The sequence below is a fragment of the Panthera uncia genome, chromosome F1, assembly GCF_023721935.1.
Source record: "Panthera uncia isolate 11264 chromosome F1, Puncia_PCG_1.0, whole genome shotgun sequence".
Taxonomy (NCBI): domain Eukaryota; kingdom Metazoa; phylum Chordata; class Mammalia; order Carnivora; family Felidae; genus Panthera; species Panthera uncia.
In genome coordinates, this window is record NC_064813.1 from 30993232 (window position 1) to 31009599 (window position 16368).

At 36.6% G+C, this 16368-nt stretch overlaps 2 protein-coding genes across 6 annotated transcripts in view; both read right to left on the minus strand.

The window, feature by feature from the left end:
- RCOR3 (REST corepressor 3) overlaps positions 1 to 16368 on the minus strand; it is a 53550-nt gene that overhangs the window by 12183 nt on the left and 24999 nt on the right. For all 5 annotated transcript variants that reach the window (XM_049634203.1, XM_049634204.1, XM_049634207.1 and 2 more), the window contains 2 exons: positions 13430 to 13648; positions 7713 to 7790 (listed from right to left, as the gene is read on the minus strand). In XM_049634203.1, the coding sequence (XP_049490160.1) occupies positions 7713 to 7790; positions 13430 to 13648 (297 nt within the window). The remainder of the gene's footprint in view (positions 1 to 7712; positions 7791 to 13429; positions 13649 to 16368) is intronic.
- LOC125925311 (vesicle transport protein GOT1B-like) lies at positions 10267 to 12492 on the minus strand. Its single transcript, XM_049634208.1, is given in 3 exon segments — positions 10267 to 10947; positions 10949 to 10972; positions 10974 to 12492. Coding segments are annotated over 3 exon segments (549 nt in total). The 5' UTR covers positions 11331 to 12492; the 3' UTR covers positions 10267 to 10779.

The following is a 16368-nucleotide window of genomic DNA, read 5'->3' on the forward strand; positions in this document are numbered from 1 at the left end:
AAAAAAAAATCCAAGTTCAGGATTTTTATTATGACAAAATTACAATATTAAACACCTAATCAAATTTCATTAGTGTATACTCACTGATTAGTACAAGGACTTCTGGCAGAAGAAGGAGGGACAGAAATAAGTACACCAGTCTACAGAGGTTTGCAGAAGACACTACCAGATAAATTGTCCTGGTGTAATACATGGATGGATAGGCTGTGATACATGGATGGATAGCAAAACAGAAAGAAATGCTTTCTTTGAGAACAAGTGTTTAGGTCTTATCTCACTCAAGGTCTTAGCAATAAGAGTTTCTACAGTACAAAGAGGTTCTGGGTACATCTACTTTCTCACCATGAGGAAGGTGTATAAAAAGCAAGCATTCAGAAGAAAGACTAAAAGAAAAAATTTAAATTAGAAAAAAATTATTAGAGAAGAAAGGAAAAAAGTTTAAAAAAAGACTGAATAAAGGAGGGACAAACCTAAAGCAGAGAGCACTGAATACCAGGTGATGAGATTAAAAGAGATAGCAAGGCAAGGCCAGACAGACAGTGGATAAGCCTCAAGGTTAGGATACTGGCAATGAAATAAAAGAACAGCAAAAAGGTCAAGAAAAAGAGGGGGCTATAGCATAAAGAAGCAGTAATAAGAAAAGAGTGAACCAAACTTTGAAAGTGTGAAAACGAAAGAAGGAAGGAATGGAAAAGCAAAAGGAGACAACAAAAGAAAAATTCAAAATTTTAAACATATGTTCCCCCAAAAGAGGGCTAACAAGAATGGAATAGGAGCTAATATTTGAGGTGGCAATCTGATGCCACCTGGGCTGTGAAAGGTAGATAAAAGAGGTCCTTGGTACCCAAGGATAATTGTTCTAGAACCTTTTTAAAAGGCCCAGGCATTTCAGAATAAATGGTGTAAAAAAAAATAAAGGGTTGACTACAACTTAATCTGAAATATGAAACTAAAACTTATGAAAATTATTTTTTAAATAGTTAATGGTTTCACTCATATGCTTTTATTTATTTTTTTATTTTTGGCATATAATAGTATAATGGCATAACATTCACCAGCTTTGAAATTTGTAACATGAGCATATAATAGGTAATTCTGTTTTGAAAACTTCCAACAATTTTTTCAAGGGCCTCCCTTAATTCTTTGCTACTCAAATTGTTCTTTGAAATGCGTATGAGTCATCAACCTTTTTTCAATTGTTAACTCTGCTAAATACCCATCTGTTAACAATTTTGCAAGTGATTAAAGCCATTCTCTTGTACTTTCATAGACTTTATGAAGTTTTGCATCTTTTGCAAGGTTTATAATTTCATTTTGGTTTGTGCTGTATTTGCATTAGATTAGCAAGGAAGTAATAGAGAAGGATGCTGATGTGATGGATGGGAAAGATAACAGCCAGAGTTAATGAGGGATAGCTGGTGAGCAGAGCCTAATTTTAGAAGTGCTTAGTTCATCAGTGAATATTCTCTTGTTTGGCAAATTTGCTTATCCATGAATCCTTCAGATTAATGAACACTGGATACTGAAGATCTCCTGTAATACTACATTACAAGTGTTCTGAAGATTAAATTTAGGATAAATGTAAAATTTTTGTAAAGCTATGTTTAGAACATATGTTAAAAACCTCTAGCACAATGCCTGAGCCAACTGAAGTTGAAGTTGATTAACTGATGTTTGTTAAACCTGAAAGGCAGAAACTGGGAGAAAAGGTACCATTAATGAAAAGGGAACAAAAAATAAAAGAGCAGTAACACGCACTATGAAAACTTATTTTCAGCTTATAAGCAAATCAGGACACAGGAAAAACACAAATAGCTATTAATAAAATTAAAAGTTCAGAGTATATGGGGAATTTAAAGCTGAGAGGGAAAAGTCACAATGACTAGAACAAAAAAGAAGGAAAGTTGGAAGGGCTGGACATTGAGGTGGGTTTAAGAACAGGGTAAGTTTCCGAAAGGCAAAGATGAGGAGAAGGCATATCACGTATAGGCAACAACAGATCAACAATTAGGAAGAACTAATAATCCTAGAAAGTTGGTGATATTTAACTAAACTAAAATATGGTAAGGATCATTTATGGAAGGGCAGTAAATATCAAGGTTAATGAGTTCACACTAAATTTAATAAGCAATAGTTTCTTGGGGGAGAGGGAACAAGGGGAGAGAAAGAGGATTCTAAGCAGAATAAGACTTTAAGCCCACACAGCTGGGAGAAGGGTGGTGCTGTTAAGGACCTAAGAAGTTCTGAATTGCTGACTGGGGAGGTGTGGGAAGGCAAGGCTAAGATGGTGACAGTAACTGGGGATTCACTGACAATGAGGTAATTAAGCCATGTCCATTCAGGTGGAGCTCAGGATCCACTTGAGGCTAAAACAGGTTCATCCATGTAAACACAGTTTTTAAGGGTATGGAAAAAGTTTGAGGGAAAACAATGGAGCCATAGCTTACTTAGATGAAGGTTCTAGAATCAGCCCATGAATTAAAGAAAGATTTTTGCTTTTAATTCCAAATTACTCTTGAAATATTCTTAAAGGTGGTAATGGAGACAGGCACACAATCTCTCAGTAAGTCCACATGGCCAGGTATTCCTTCAGCACTGAAATGGACCATTAGTTTTTCAGTGAATCCTAGATGAAGCCTTTGGTTGAAATTTAGGGTAGCAACGAATGAACAACATGAATACATACATAAATACTAGAATTTCAAGTCAAGGAAACTGCTCACACAGGAGGCACATGGAAGCTGAAGCTGACTCAAGAAACAGTGGATTCACAGTTCCACCTCCTAACTGCTCACTCTGGGGGAGATGCTTGATAAATGGAGTCCAGGCAGGACTGCCAGCATTACTCTACTTGCTATTATTAAACATTCTTTTTCATTTGGCTGAGTATCTGTGGTTGAGTTTGTGTCATTTATATGTACATATGATATAATTTTAATATATTGAAGTGATGAGCTTGTATGCTGTCCCCAAAGAGAAGAGCAATGAATGAGGATAAAAACTTGGGAGAATGCTTATATTTATGTACAGAAAGGAAATTACAGCTGAGATAGGAACATAATAGTTATAAAAGACAACATCACCTCTCAGAAGTTAAAGGGAGAAGGAGAGGCTGTCATCTATGTCAAGGGCTCAGAAAAAGGCCAGGGAAAGGAGTGAGAGCTGTGGAATTCGGTCACTAGCACCAGTGTTAGCCTTTAAGCAGCAGCTTCAGTTGAAAAATGTAGGGAGGGGGATTGAAACTGCATGAATTAGAAAGTCTATGTATGACAGAAGGGAAGCAGTGGAAGAAAGGGAAGACAAGGAGAAACAGGGTCAAAATTTTTTAAATATACAGGATTTCTTTAAGTTATTGATTTTCCTATTCTCTTTTAAACTCAAGAAACTTTGGTAGAGATTTAACTTAAGGAAAGGACAACTAGAATATATCTAGCAATCTAAAACTGTGTAGTAATTGTGGCTAGCTAGGTAGTAGCACAGAGAACATACTTCTACAGCAAAGCCCCAACTGAAATGCTGTTGTTTTAAAAATAACACATTACTCTAAACTAAAATAATCCAATGTATAATAGTCATGAAACTAATAAAAGGCCTAAAGAGCCTTCTAGAAGAATCTATGACATCCTTAGAAGATCCTTCAGAATCTTCACTGCATCCTTTCCCTGTTAAATCAGGCTTCACATCTTTCCCATTTTTGTCAGTAGCAGATTCATACTATCTCTGACTTGAAAGAATTAGGAAAGGTCACCAAGTTAAACCTTTCATCCAATGCTTAAAACTCCATCCAATATCTGTAATGAAAGGAGGTCACCCACTTATGCATGAAAGCATCCACAGATGGGGAAATTTCTAGCTTCAAAAAGCACTTTTTTAAGTTTCTTCCTTCCTGGATTCATTAATCTCCTTGTCCCCACGCACCTACCTCCAACTAAAACAAGTCAAAGCATAACCCCACATGTCACCACTCCTCCCAACACTCTTACACGGTTTCAAATAGATACATTAATTTCTATTTGGCAATGTTCTTTGGATTTATCACTTGCTGGCCACTCCTGCAATTAATACCTGACCCTACCCAAAACTCCTTTTACCATTTACTTTATCACTCACGTGCTTAGTATTTTAGCAGCTATAAAGATTCCAACTTAGCCTATGCAATACTACCAAGATAATCTTCCTAAAATTAAACATTCCCATTACATCCTTCCTATAGGAGGAACTTACAGGTCTTCCCATTTGACTTAATTTAAAAGGCAAACTTCTCTTCCTAGCTCAGACTTTTATACTCCTGCCCTTGCCCACTGCTCTCTATCATAAAGAAGTCCCTGTGAAACCCAATCTTGTTAATATCTCTCTCATACACCATGTTTACTCATCCTCTGCATCCAACTTTGCCTTCGTAAGTAGACAACATGCTTCATGAGAAAAAACTGTTTTATGTTTTACACTTCCACTGGATTCTGAATAGTAATCAGCACTACAATGAGCACATCCTAAGTGCTCAGGGAATACCTGTTGACTGGTTTTTCCCCACTGGATTTATACATAGTTTGAATGTACTGTTCAACACCAAGCCAGTGTTCATACTATTCCCTCCACTTGCCCTTTCTTTATGTGTAAAACTCCTATTCATCCTTCAAACTTCAGCTAAAGCATCTCCCGTTAGGAAGTCTTTCCTGATTATCCTAGCAAGAATGAATATTACCACTTGTTTTCCTGTAGCATTTTACTTGTAAATCTATCACACAACTTCAATCATTTCGTCTTATAACATCTAGACGGTAAGGTGGTGTTTTTTGGTTTTTTTTAAAGCAGATGAAAAAATCCATCTCTTCCTCATTTTAATGTGTCCCCTCTTTCCCTTACACACTTCCCCCAGTGCCTAAAACAGTGCCTTACATGAAATAGGTGATCAACAAATACTTATGGGAGTGAATGGACTTTCTTCACCAAATATTTTCCTAAATGAAAACAACAAATACAACCAAATGAGTAAGTAAAGCATCTTAATAACTGTTTACTTCCCGTTGAGTTACATCATTTAGTAGCCTACTGTTCCAATGGTTAATGAAATTCTTTTGTTAGGTATTAGGTAGAAATCCTATTAACTAACCTAAAGAAAAGGGGATAGATTAATTTTTCAAGGTGTTTACGGTGACTGTTAATCTAGTATTTTGAAATGTATCTATTCAGGTTATTCTCCCCTGCAAAGCAACAGAAATTATATGATAAATATAAATATATCCTGGGTATTTTCTAGATAATAAAATACACATATTTTTTCAAGTCATCTGAGTTCAATAAATCAACCTCAAAGTAATATTCAAACTTCACTCTATGGATAATAGAATGTTAAGATTTTGGTAGTTTCATTTTATCATTATTTTTACAAAAAAAACCCCAAAAGATGTAATAAATGTTTGATAACTTCTAACCCCAAAACTGCATTTATTTATTTATTTATTTATTTATTTATTTATTTATTTTAAACATTTTATTTATTTTTGAGACAGGGAGAGACAGAGCATGAACAGGGGACAGTCAGAGAGAGGGAGACACAGAATCTGAAACAGGCTCCAGGCTCTGAGCTGTCAGCACAGAGCCCGACGCGGGGCTCGAACTCACCGACCGCGAGATCATGACCTGAGCCGAAGTCGGCTGCTTAACCGACTGAGCCACCCAGGCGCCCCCCAAAACTGCATTTAAATGTGAGAATCAATATACAATTTTGCTATTAAATGAAAACTTTCAAAAGTAAGAGGGAGCATGATATTAATCTAGGACTTCAACTGAACTCTAAGATTCTGAAATATAGCCAAAATTTGACTATTTATTAGATGTGTGGCTTTGATCAAGCCAATTAACCTCTTTGAGGCCCAGTTTTATCGTGTAAAATAATAGTATTTGCTTCATCTACTTCTTGGGATTGATATGAGCATCAAATGAGATGGCATAAAGTTGTAAGTGCTATTGCATTTTCATGTCTTACTTTATATAATGTTCATGAGTGAGGTTATCCTTCAATTTTCTGGAAATACTGAGGTCAGAATCAGTTTCCTTGAAAATCTGGTAGATGTTTTCTGTAAAACTGTCTGGGCCTGGTGTTTTCTTATGAAAAAAATGTTAATTGTTCCTTTATCAGGTTTTCTTTTTAAAACAATTTGGTGAGATAGATTTTCCTATGAATTTCTAAGTTTTATTTAAATTTTCAAATTTATTGACAAAATTCTTTAAGGTACTCCCATGTTTTCAGTATCTGCTATTTTTTTAAGTTAATTTATTTTCAGAGAGACAGAGAGAGAGAGAGCGCACATGAGCATGTGCACAAGTAGGGGATGGGCAGAGAGAGAGGAAGACAGAGAATCCTAAGCAGGGCTGGAACCCATGAAACCATGAGATCATGACCTGAACCAAGATCAACAGTTAGACATCCAACTGACTGAGCCACCCAGGCACCCCAATCTACTGTATGTTTTAAATTTAAGTTTTAAGTTATGAAATTATAGGCATTTAAAGTTTTTGGCTTTTATGCATTTAAAGGCATAAATATAAAATTAAAATAATTTCAGTGTAAAACTTAAAATAATTTTTGTTACAATAATATAAAGTAGTATTCTTTGTATTACTATTTCTAGATAAATAGAAATGTCACTAGAATGTTTGCCGGATAACCTGTGGTTTTGGAATGAGATATTTTATTAGTCTATATATATCTTATTCTTTTCCATTACCTAACCTTCTTGAAAGAGACCATTTGAAACAAAAATACAAAAACAATTTTATTCCTAATGATTCTTCCTTTCTAAAAGATTCAAATGAGACAGAATATGGTGCATTAGCTCTGAAGCACTGTTTTTCTGCCCTCCCCCCACCAGCCCCTCACACATATTTCATTTGTAGATATTTCAGGCAACCTGTGATGGGGCGTGGGGGTTGGGGTACGGGGCATCACATTAGGACCAAATAAGATTATTTGATTATTACATACATAGAAAGGCAAGTACAGGATATGAAGCATAGCATAGGAGTCTTAAAAAGAGAGAATGGAGAAAAGATTTAAAATAGAAGCTTCTGTAGAAAGATTTGATTGGACTTTACGGGCATTTAAATACTCCTATGATTGTCACAAATATCAAAAATATATTAGATTTCAGACGAAATACAAGAAAGGCTTGAGAAAAAGGTTAATCTATATCTTGTTTTTAGATTTCACATTTTCAGGGGTATGAGTACAAGAATGTTAATTAAGTCCACCTACTAAAATCCTAACACAAAATCTGAATCAAAAGACAAATACCTTAAAATAAAAAATTACAATTGCTAAATGAGCTCCTTTTCTTGTAATCTTTTTCCTGTTGTATTACCAAGTCACACACCTCGAGCAAATACTGCTGTAGACCCAGAGATGTACTGGCTTGCTTCTCAATTACCTTCTACTCTCAGTGCACTGGGCCTATTTGTATAACTGTTTTTCCCTACTTCGCTTGATATGAATTGCTAAGGGCAGGAAAGAAATGAATTCACTTAAATCATTAGCCAAGTCTCAAAAGACTAACTATCTAAATGACAAAATAGAGACATGACAAATTACCCACATTATGACATCTTCAAAGTATTAACAACGCATGTGACCAAAATAGTAAATACTGGATAGATAATTCAGAGAATAAGGTTTCACCACACTTAGTCACATATATTCTTCAATAACATACCTCAGGAGGTTTGAATTCTTCAATTCCACCTTCCATTTTCTGTTTAAGTGCACTGTTTACTTGCTTAGCATTCTGAACCTTCAACAAAATAACCCAAAGTATGAATCAGATCACATACTTAGGTAAATGTATGAATATTCAATAAATGAAAAGGATATAGGATATATACCAAAACCTGCTTAAATTTTATTTCAGGAGGACAAACATTTATACTTTATCACACTTGGGGCCATTCAACTAATACCCACATCAACTATATATGTATCAACTAATTTTATATATATCTAAAAAACTAATAGTCTACAAATCATAGTATCTGAGTATCTTTTAACAATATCGCCTCATAAGAAAAATGGTATATAAAGGAATTAAATTCCATTACTATTTCTCATTACCATAATGTTTTGATCAAATAATTATTCCAATAAGAATGATAATTTTAATAATCATAAGTATCACTGTTGGTACTTCACATGTAATAAATCATTTAATTCTCAACTATTTTGTGAAGTAAGTATAATCAGTTCTGCTATAACCTGACATACGCATTCTCAAAAATCAGCCCACTATGCAAAGTTGCACAAAAAACCACAGGACTTATGGGGAAACAGAGTTAGGGACACAACACTGAAAAACCTCATCGATGACAAAAAAAAGGAACCTTATAAAAATAATAGTTTTATGCATTCTAAATAAGAAAGAAATTCACAAATGCTACAAGAAAGATGGTACTTCACCTTGGAAAAGACCTGAGGTTGCTTAGAGAAGGTAGTGTCAAAACAGTTGCAGCTTGTGAGTTACTGGGAAGTGGCAGAAGGAGGTTATTTGAAATCAGATGCAAAGTTTTAACACCACATGTGGATGTGTGTGGTTCGTAATATGCAGTGAACTGAGGGAGACAGTACACATCTGAAGTGTGTGGATACATACTCAGCAAGGTACAGTTTTTCACTGACAAAAGTCAAACATAACCAAATGCAAAATGCACATTATACTCAAATTGTTTCCTAGTGTTATCAGTTGTGTTGGAACAGATTCATGTTTTCAAACCAAGCTTTATAGCAGAACTGACTCTACTTTTACTGTAACCATTTTAGAGATGAGGAAGGTAGGGCACAGAGAAGTCAAGAAACTTTCCCTAGGCCACAGCTCTAGGAGGCAGAACATGAATTTGAACCATGCCAAGTTTTTAACTACTATTTTACTAGAAATATTATTAACATTTACTAGAATATTAAGGGTTAGGATTTTTTTTTTGCTCATTTGGTTACATTTTTTCTTGGTTTGCTCTTTTTTTTAGTTTGGACAATATTTATAAAGTGATTTGTGGAAATTTTTTCCTCAGAGATCATTCAAATGTGGTCAGCCATGTTAGACATACAAAGATAAAATGTAAAAGTCTCAGTCTTTAAAGATTTCATAGATTAGTGGGGAGATAAATATAAAAGTATAGTAAATGCTAAAACACCCAACCTAGACTTGGAGGAAGAGAGAGAAAGGAGTAAGTTAGTGGGTGTGGGTAGTGGGGAAAATAGGGTAAATTTTCCAAAGGAGATGACACCTAAATTTAGTTTTAAAGGATTAACAAGAATTAAGCAGGGAGATAAGGTTGGAGCAGGAAATGCCTTCCAGGCAGAACAGCAGGTAGAAAAGACAAGAAAGCAGTTAGGCTGGGCCAGAACAAAGAATTTGAATCTTGCCTAAAGACTAAAGGAAACTTTCTGAAGAACTTTTAAGCAAGGGAGTAAATGTAACCATATTTGTCTTTTTAGAGCAATAATTCCAGTTGTAATTTGGAGAAGGGGATAGAGTGAAGACGAAAATTAATCTAACAAGCCAGAGAAGAAATACTGAGGACTTCAATTACCACAGCAGGAAAGAAGGGGCGATGGTGGTGGCACACAGACGGATAAAATAAATAACTTGGAAACAAAATTAAGATGTGCTTGGGAAAAGCTGACAGGGGAGACTCAGGAATCAAGGGTAACTCCAGTCACTGGCCTGAATAAGTGAGTGTGCGTGGTGCTGAGACAGGGAATGCAAAACGAACAGGTAACTGGAGTGGGTAAGGGAGAAGTCCGTTTAGACACTAGGAGATGGGTCTGGGATATAAAAGTAGTAGAATTTATAAACCCAAGAGTGCAAACCTTTACTACGTCACACATCAAAGGACTAACCAAGAAAGGAGTTTAAAGCTTTAAAGAAGGTCCTTCATAAAAATCAATAAATATAAGCTATAAGTGAAGTAGTAGTGTCAAGGATAAAGTATAAATACAGGTGACTGAGTACATTTTATCCCTTCATTATTTAAAAAAATTTTGAGCACTTGGGCACCTGGGTAGCTCAGTCAGTTAAGCATCTGACTCTTGATCTCGGCTCAGGTCATGAACTCATGGTTCGTGGTTCAAGTCCACATCAGGCTCTGTGCTGGCCGTGCAGAGCCTGCTTGGGATTCTCTCTCTCCCTCTCTCTCTCTCTCTCTCAAACTAAATAAAAATAAACTTAAAAAAATAAAACAAAAAATAAAAAAACAAAAAATTTTGAGCACTTTTTAAAAATTTTAACCATGTTACCAAAAAAAAAGTCGAACGACTTTCATACATCAAAACTGGGTTTTCCTTGGCTTTAATACATTAAAATGACATAATCCAATCTAACTCATGTTATCACTTTCAGAGACACAATGCAACTGGAAATACTTTTGCCATTCCAGTGGATATTTCCAAAAAGCAAATGCCTATGGGTGCTCCTGCATCTTCAAAAGAAAAAGAAAAGAAACAGAACCACAGTTCTCCAATGATGGCTGTATTTCCCACACTGCAGAAAAACAATAAAAATCATCCTCAAGAGTTTCAATATGTATTGTAACAAAGATTTCACTCCTTCAGTTTCCTTGCTGACTTCTTAGATCACTTGATTAGAAGACTGCTTTCATTGCTTTTTAACTGCTATTGGTACTTGGTGGGATCTAAGTTTTAAACTTCTGTAAAAAACATTACAAGCTATTTCATGTAATTTAATTTTGTGCTGAATATTCTTCAAAGGACTTTATAAATAATACAATATTTTAAATGAATCCCCAATTCACTTGTCTTTCTACCATATTGTTGCTTTCTCCAACTTTATCAACCAATGATCTAATTCCATGTAAATTCAAGAGGAACCCAAGGACTAGCACTCTTCTAATAAAGCCAGTGACCATAGGAAAGAAGCCCCTGAAAACAAGAAAAAAATCAATAAATTTCACAGATCATGCCTACCGAAGGGCCAACCAACAAGGACAACAAATATACCACCCAGGAAAAATCTTGTAGCTTTCATGTTATGTTTTTGGAAGAAGACTGTGAATGTTCTTTGTAAACCAATTGCAAAAGCCAAGCTAGTCACAAATAAAACATTTCCAATAGCCAGTAGTGCTTTGTCAAATAAGAGAATCATTCCAAAGAACAGGAAAAATAGTCCATATCCTGTTAATCCCACTCCAATTCTCTGGGTGTCCGGTAAGGAGATCATGGCTGCCAATGGTGAGAGCAGTTGCAAAAGAACCTCGGGGTGCCCAGGGCGTGAAGCAAAGTCAAGAGAAGCGCCAGGAAGCAGTCCAGGCAAGAACCACCACATCTTCTGGAAAGATGCAGCCACTCCTACCCCAGCTTTAAGACCACTCAAGCCATTTTTAAAAATATTACAGACAAAGTGTTTTAGAAGTTCTCTAAGGAGAAGGGGTGTTGTAGTTTGGGAGATGGGAGTCTTACATACATTCACTGTTCAACTAAAGGTTAAGCATTCAGTCAAAAACATGCTACCTATATTGGAGTCCAGCGTCAGAGCAGTCAAAGGAAAGGAAGTCTAAGAAGGAAGAAGTGGTTGTCAGTGTCAAATATTATTGAGCAGTAATAGATTCAATAGAAATAAGAACCAAGAAGAGGGCATGAGATCTGGCAACTTGTTAACAAATAAACTTGAGATTGCTTTTGCAGTGGTAGAATTAGGATAGTGTATGGGGCAGAAATTAGATTGGGATGGGTCAGAGAATAGGTGATGATAAGAAAGCAGAGGAAGCTAATATGGTAGATATTTATTCAAGAAGTCGGTTGGAGAAGAGAAGAGGAATGTAAGAGCAGTTTGGGGAAAAAACAAGGGTCAAAAGATAGAGAAATCTGAATGTTTGGGACACAGAAAAACGATCTTGCTCCCACACTATACTGCTGCAAGATTCTTACATTTTATATACAGTGGTATAATATTAACTCCAAGGAAGCATATTGTAATCTTAAGCAAGGACGATTATGGTAGGTTGAAGATGCATACTGTAATCTCTAGGGCAACTACTTAAAAGATGCGAAGAGATACAGTTGAAAAATGTAAGTAAGATCATGTCACACTTCTCTTTAAAATCCTTCAGTGGTTTCCTAACTCATGATTAATTTTACATTTCTTAACATAAATTCCTGTCTGCCTGTGCTGTAACGTGAAGGCAAGTAGAAATTAACGAAGAGCTTTAAGATGAATGATTCTGATCATACGAGTATTTTAAGAAGATAACACTGACAGCAATGTATAACCTGGAGCTGCAGAGAAGTGGATAGTGAGGACAATCAACAAGACAGTTAGGGTTGGATAAGAGGTGGTAAGGGCCTGAACAAAGGTAGTAGTGATGGGATTAAAAATGAGGGGACTGATTTAAAGAAAATTTCTCAGATAAAACTTACACAACTTGGTTACCACTTGGGTTTGTGTGTACTGGGGGATGTGATAATGGCAAGGGATAAATCAAAGATGATTCTCATGTTTCAGTAAGACAGAAAACAGAAAAGAAATCTTTAGGGGATAGATTAGATGCCTAGCAGGTAGCTAGAAATACAGCAATATAGAGCTTGGGAGAAAAGTCATAGCCTGAGAAGTAGATTCAGCTGTCACTGGCATGTAGTGTATGGTTGATACAGACCAAGAAATTACAGACTTGGAAGAGTACCTAGATCTAAGAGACACGGAAAACAATGGAGACAAATAAAAAGAGGAAAAGGTGACCGAGAAAGGCCAGAGACCTAATGACAACCATTAACTGAGTACATACTATGTGGAGGCACTGTTGTAAGCATTCTCATGTATTTTCTTATTTAATTCTTCCCAAGCATCATGTTGTTATCCACATTTCAAGATGAAGAAACTGAGTTAAGAGTTAAACAGCTCCCCTAAGGTTACACAGGAAGTATACGATGTAGGTGGGGTTAAAATTTAGGTTCACTGACCCTATATCCTTACTCTTAACCATGATTAACCTAATTATGATGAGAATACATTTATAATACCTCGGCTGCTACCACTGGTAATAATGATGAGGAGGTGAGAGCAGCCAGTACTCACTTAGCATTCAAAATGTTCCAGACGCTGCTCAACAACCTACATGTAAAATCTCAAACAATTCCCAACAACTTGCAAGAGAAGTAGGATTATTACCCCCAATTTCATAGATATAAAATTGAAGCTCAGAGAGTCTATTATTTCCCAGTATCACAGAGCTAACAGGTAGTGATGCTGGGATTCAAATTTAGAATAGACAGAAGCATCTTTGAATTTGGAAACAAAGTAAATTTTAAAGACTGAAACTTATGTAAACAGGTAGCTGAGAAAACGTGCAAAGAGCTGAAGTTCACTGAGGTTTCAAAAGGGGATAAACAAAATGGATAGGATCATTAAAAATGATTTTTATGAAATACCTGACGTTTTAAAGAGATCAGCTCCATGTCCAGTTGCCGCAGGATGGTGTTGGCTGCATTGGGACTACAGGAAACTGCTACCACATCCTCCTGGGTTAAATACATGCCCTTAGGTGGACGGCACTTGGAGCGCTGAGAGTGATGGCGGTGTTGTAAACTCTGATACTCTCTCCTTCCAAGTCCAATCTTGCTGGTTTGGACAGGCTGTTCAGTATTGCCCTAGAAGGATAAAGGTAGAGTAACAGGTTATTTTGTTTTCACACACAAATAACCTGAAAACAGTCTATTACTAGAAGTATCTGCTGCACTAAGTACACCTAAAAAAGACTTCTAACCCATTACATCACATATGAGTACACACGCAGCACTTACCAACGGGGGGAAAAAAAGTATACAACATAATGCATCCCTGACCCAATCTACTCAATAAAATGTTTGGTTTCCAGCCCAGAGGCCTATAGAGGACTATGAACAAATGAAAAAATAAGTTGGACTCTAAACTATTCTTGTTTGCTTCAAAATAGAATACCATTTCCCTCAGCAATAAAGGGCCAAAAAAGCTATAACTTATTAAGTGCAAAAGTATTTTAAGAAATTAAAAAGAAGCAAATTAGGAATTATGACAAGTGGCCAATAACATTTCATTCTCACTTTAAAGTTGTTGAAAGAGAAGTAGGCCCCTAAAGATTAAAAAGGACACAGAATTATCTTTTTATTTTTTTATTTAAAAAAATTGTTTTAATGTTTATTTTATTTTTGAGAGAGAGAGAGAGAGAGAGAGAGACAGAGCATGAGTGGGGGAGGAGCAGAGAGAGAGGGAGACACAGAATCCAAAGCAGGCTCCAGGCTCTGAGCTGTCAGCACAGAGCTCGACGCGGGGCTCGAACCCATGAACCGTGAGATCATGACCTGAGCCGAAGTCGGATGCTTAACCGACAGAGCCACCCAGGCACCCCTCTTATTTTTTTAAATGTTTGTTTATTTTTGAGAGAGCGAGCGAGTGAGCATAAGTTGGGGAGGGGCAGAGAGAGAGAGGGGGACACAGAATCCGAAGCAGGCTCCAGGCTCTGAGCTGTCAGCACAGAGCCCAACGCAGGACTCGAACTCAGAACCGTGAGATAATGACCTGAGCCAAAGTCGGACACTTAACTGACTAAGCCACCCAGGTGCCCCAACACAGAATTATCTTAAACTTGACATTTCTAAACTCTAAATCTATTTATCTGTGAATAAAATATGATGTGAATTTGTATTTTGGAAGAGGTTAAGACAGTCCTAATAATAATGACCATGAAATGTTAAGTAGGATTTCATTGTTACTTTCAATATTCTTAAAGTGTGACATAAAAATACAATGTTATTCTGTGCTTCTGAGACAGGAATCCATTTGAAACTGCCCATTAGGTTGAATGGCACCTAATTTCAACTGAACAGATTTAATACTCCAATTCTTTAGAAAAGGAATCCAAGGGGATAAGTGAGTATACAGGAGCTGGCACTTGCCTAACACCCATGCTTCAATGGACAACAGGTGTCTCACACTGGGGGACATCTACGCGGCTCAGTTGGTTAAGGGTCAGACTTCAGCTCAGGTAATGATGTCACTGTGAGTTTGAGCCCTGATCTGGCTATGTGCTCTTGATGCAGACCCTGCTTTGGATCCTCTGTCTCCCTCTCTCTCTGCCCCTCCCTTACACTCTCTCTCTCTTAAAAATAAATAAATTAGAAAGAGAGAGAGAGAAAGAAAGAAAGGGCCTCAGGTTGGTAGGGCCTTCAGACATTTAGCAAAAACAAATGCAAAGTGTCTCTAGAAGAATGCATTTTATTTATTTTTTCTTAAAGTTTATTTATTTTGAGAGAGAGAGCATCCATGTGCATGTGGGTGAAGGGCAGAGAGAGAGAGAAAGAGAATCCCGAGTGGGCTCCGTGCTGTGGAGCTTAAACGCACAAATCCGTGAGATCATGACCTGAGCTGAAACCAAGAGTCGGATGCTTAACCAACTGAGCCAACCAGGTACCCCTTAGAAGAATGAATTTTAAACCCACGTCTCAAAAGTTTTCCACAAGTATGTTCCAAGGAAAATGAGCTCTCAACCACAAACTGCAAACAAGTCCCATGAGTGACAGACAGCGGAACAAAATTAGATCTGCAAAGATTGAAGATATTAGAATTACTGGATAAAGAAAATACAATGTGTTACATGTGCGTAAAGAAATAAATGACAGAATTGAAAATATGGAACATTCTTTTATGAGTCTATCAGAACTGACTAAGCAGATATGCAAAAGAACTGAATAGAACATCTAGAAATAAAAAAAAAAAAAATAGTATAAAGAAGATTAGAAATTCCGTGATTAGAAACTCAGAAAATTAGACAGAGCTCAGAAGAACAGCAGCAACTGCACACATGTAAAAATGACCATAATGCAGTACAGAAATATGGAAAGACAAAAAGATGGAAAATGAGATGGTTAAGAGACATGTTAAAGTCCATTAAAATGATTCCCAAAGGAAAGAATAGGGAGAATGAGGAAGACATAATATTCAAAGAGGCAACCAGTGAGAATTTTACAGAACTTAAGACATAGGATTCAGGAAATACAATGAATCCAAAACAAGTTTACAAACAAAAACAAAAACAAAAACAAACAAAACAAAACAAAAAACAACAAAAACACCAACAACAAAAAACCCCAGCTCCACACAGATACATTAAAGTGAAACACCACTGGGGTGCCTGGGTGGCTCAGTTGGTTAAGTGTCCGACTTCGACTCAGGTCATGATCACCCGGTTGACAAGTTCGAGCTCCGCGTCAAGCTCTGTGCTGACAGCTCAAAGCCTGGAGCCTGCTTTGGATCTATGTCTCCCTCTCTCTGTCTGACCCTCCCTGCTCACACTCTGTCTCTCTCTCAAAAATAAACATTAAAAAAAAAAAAA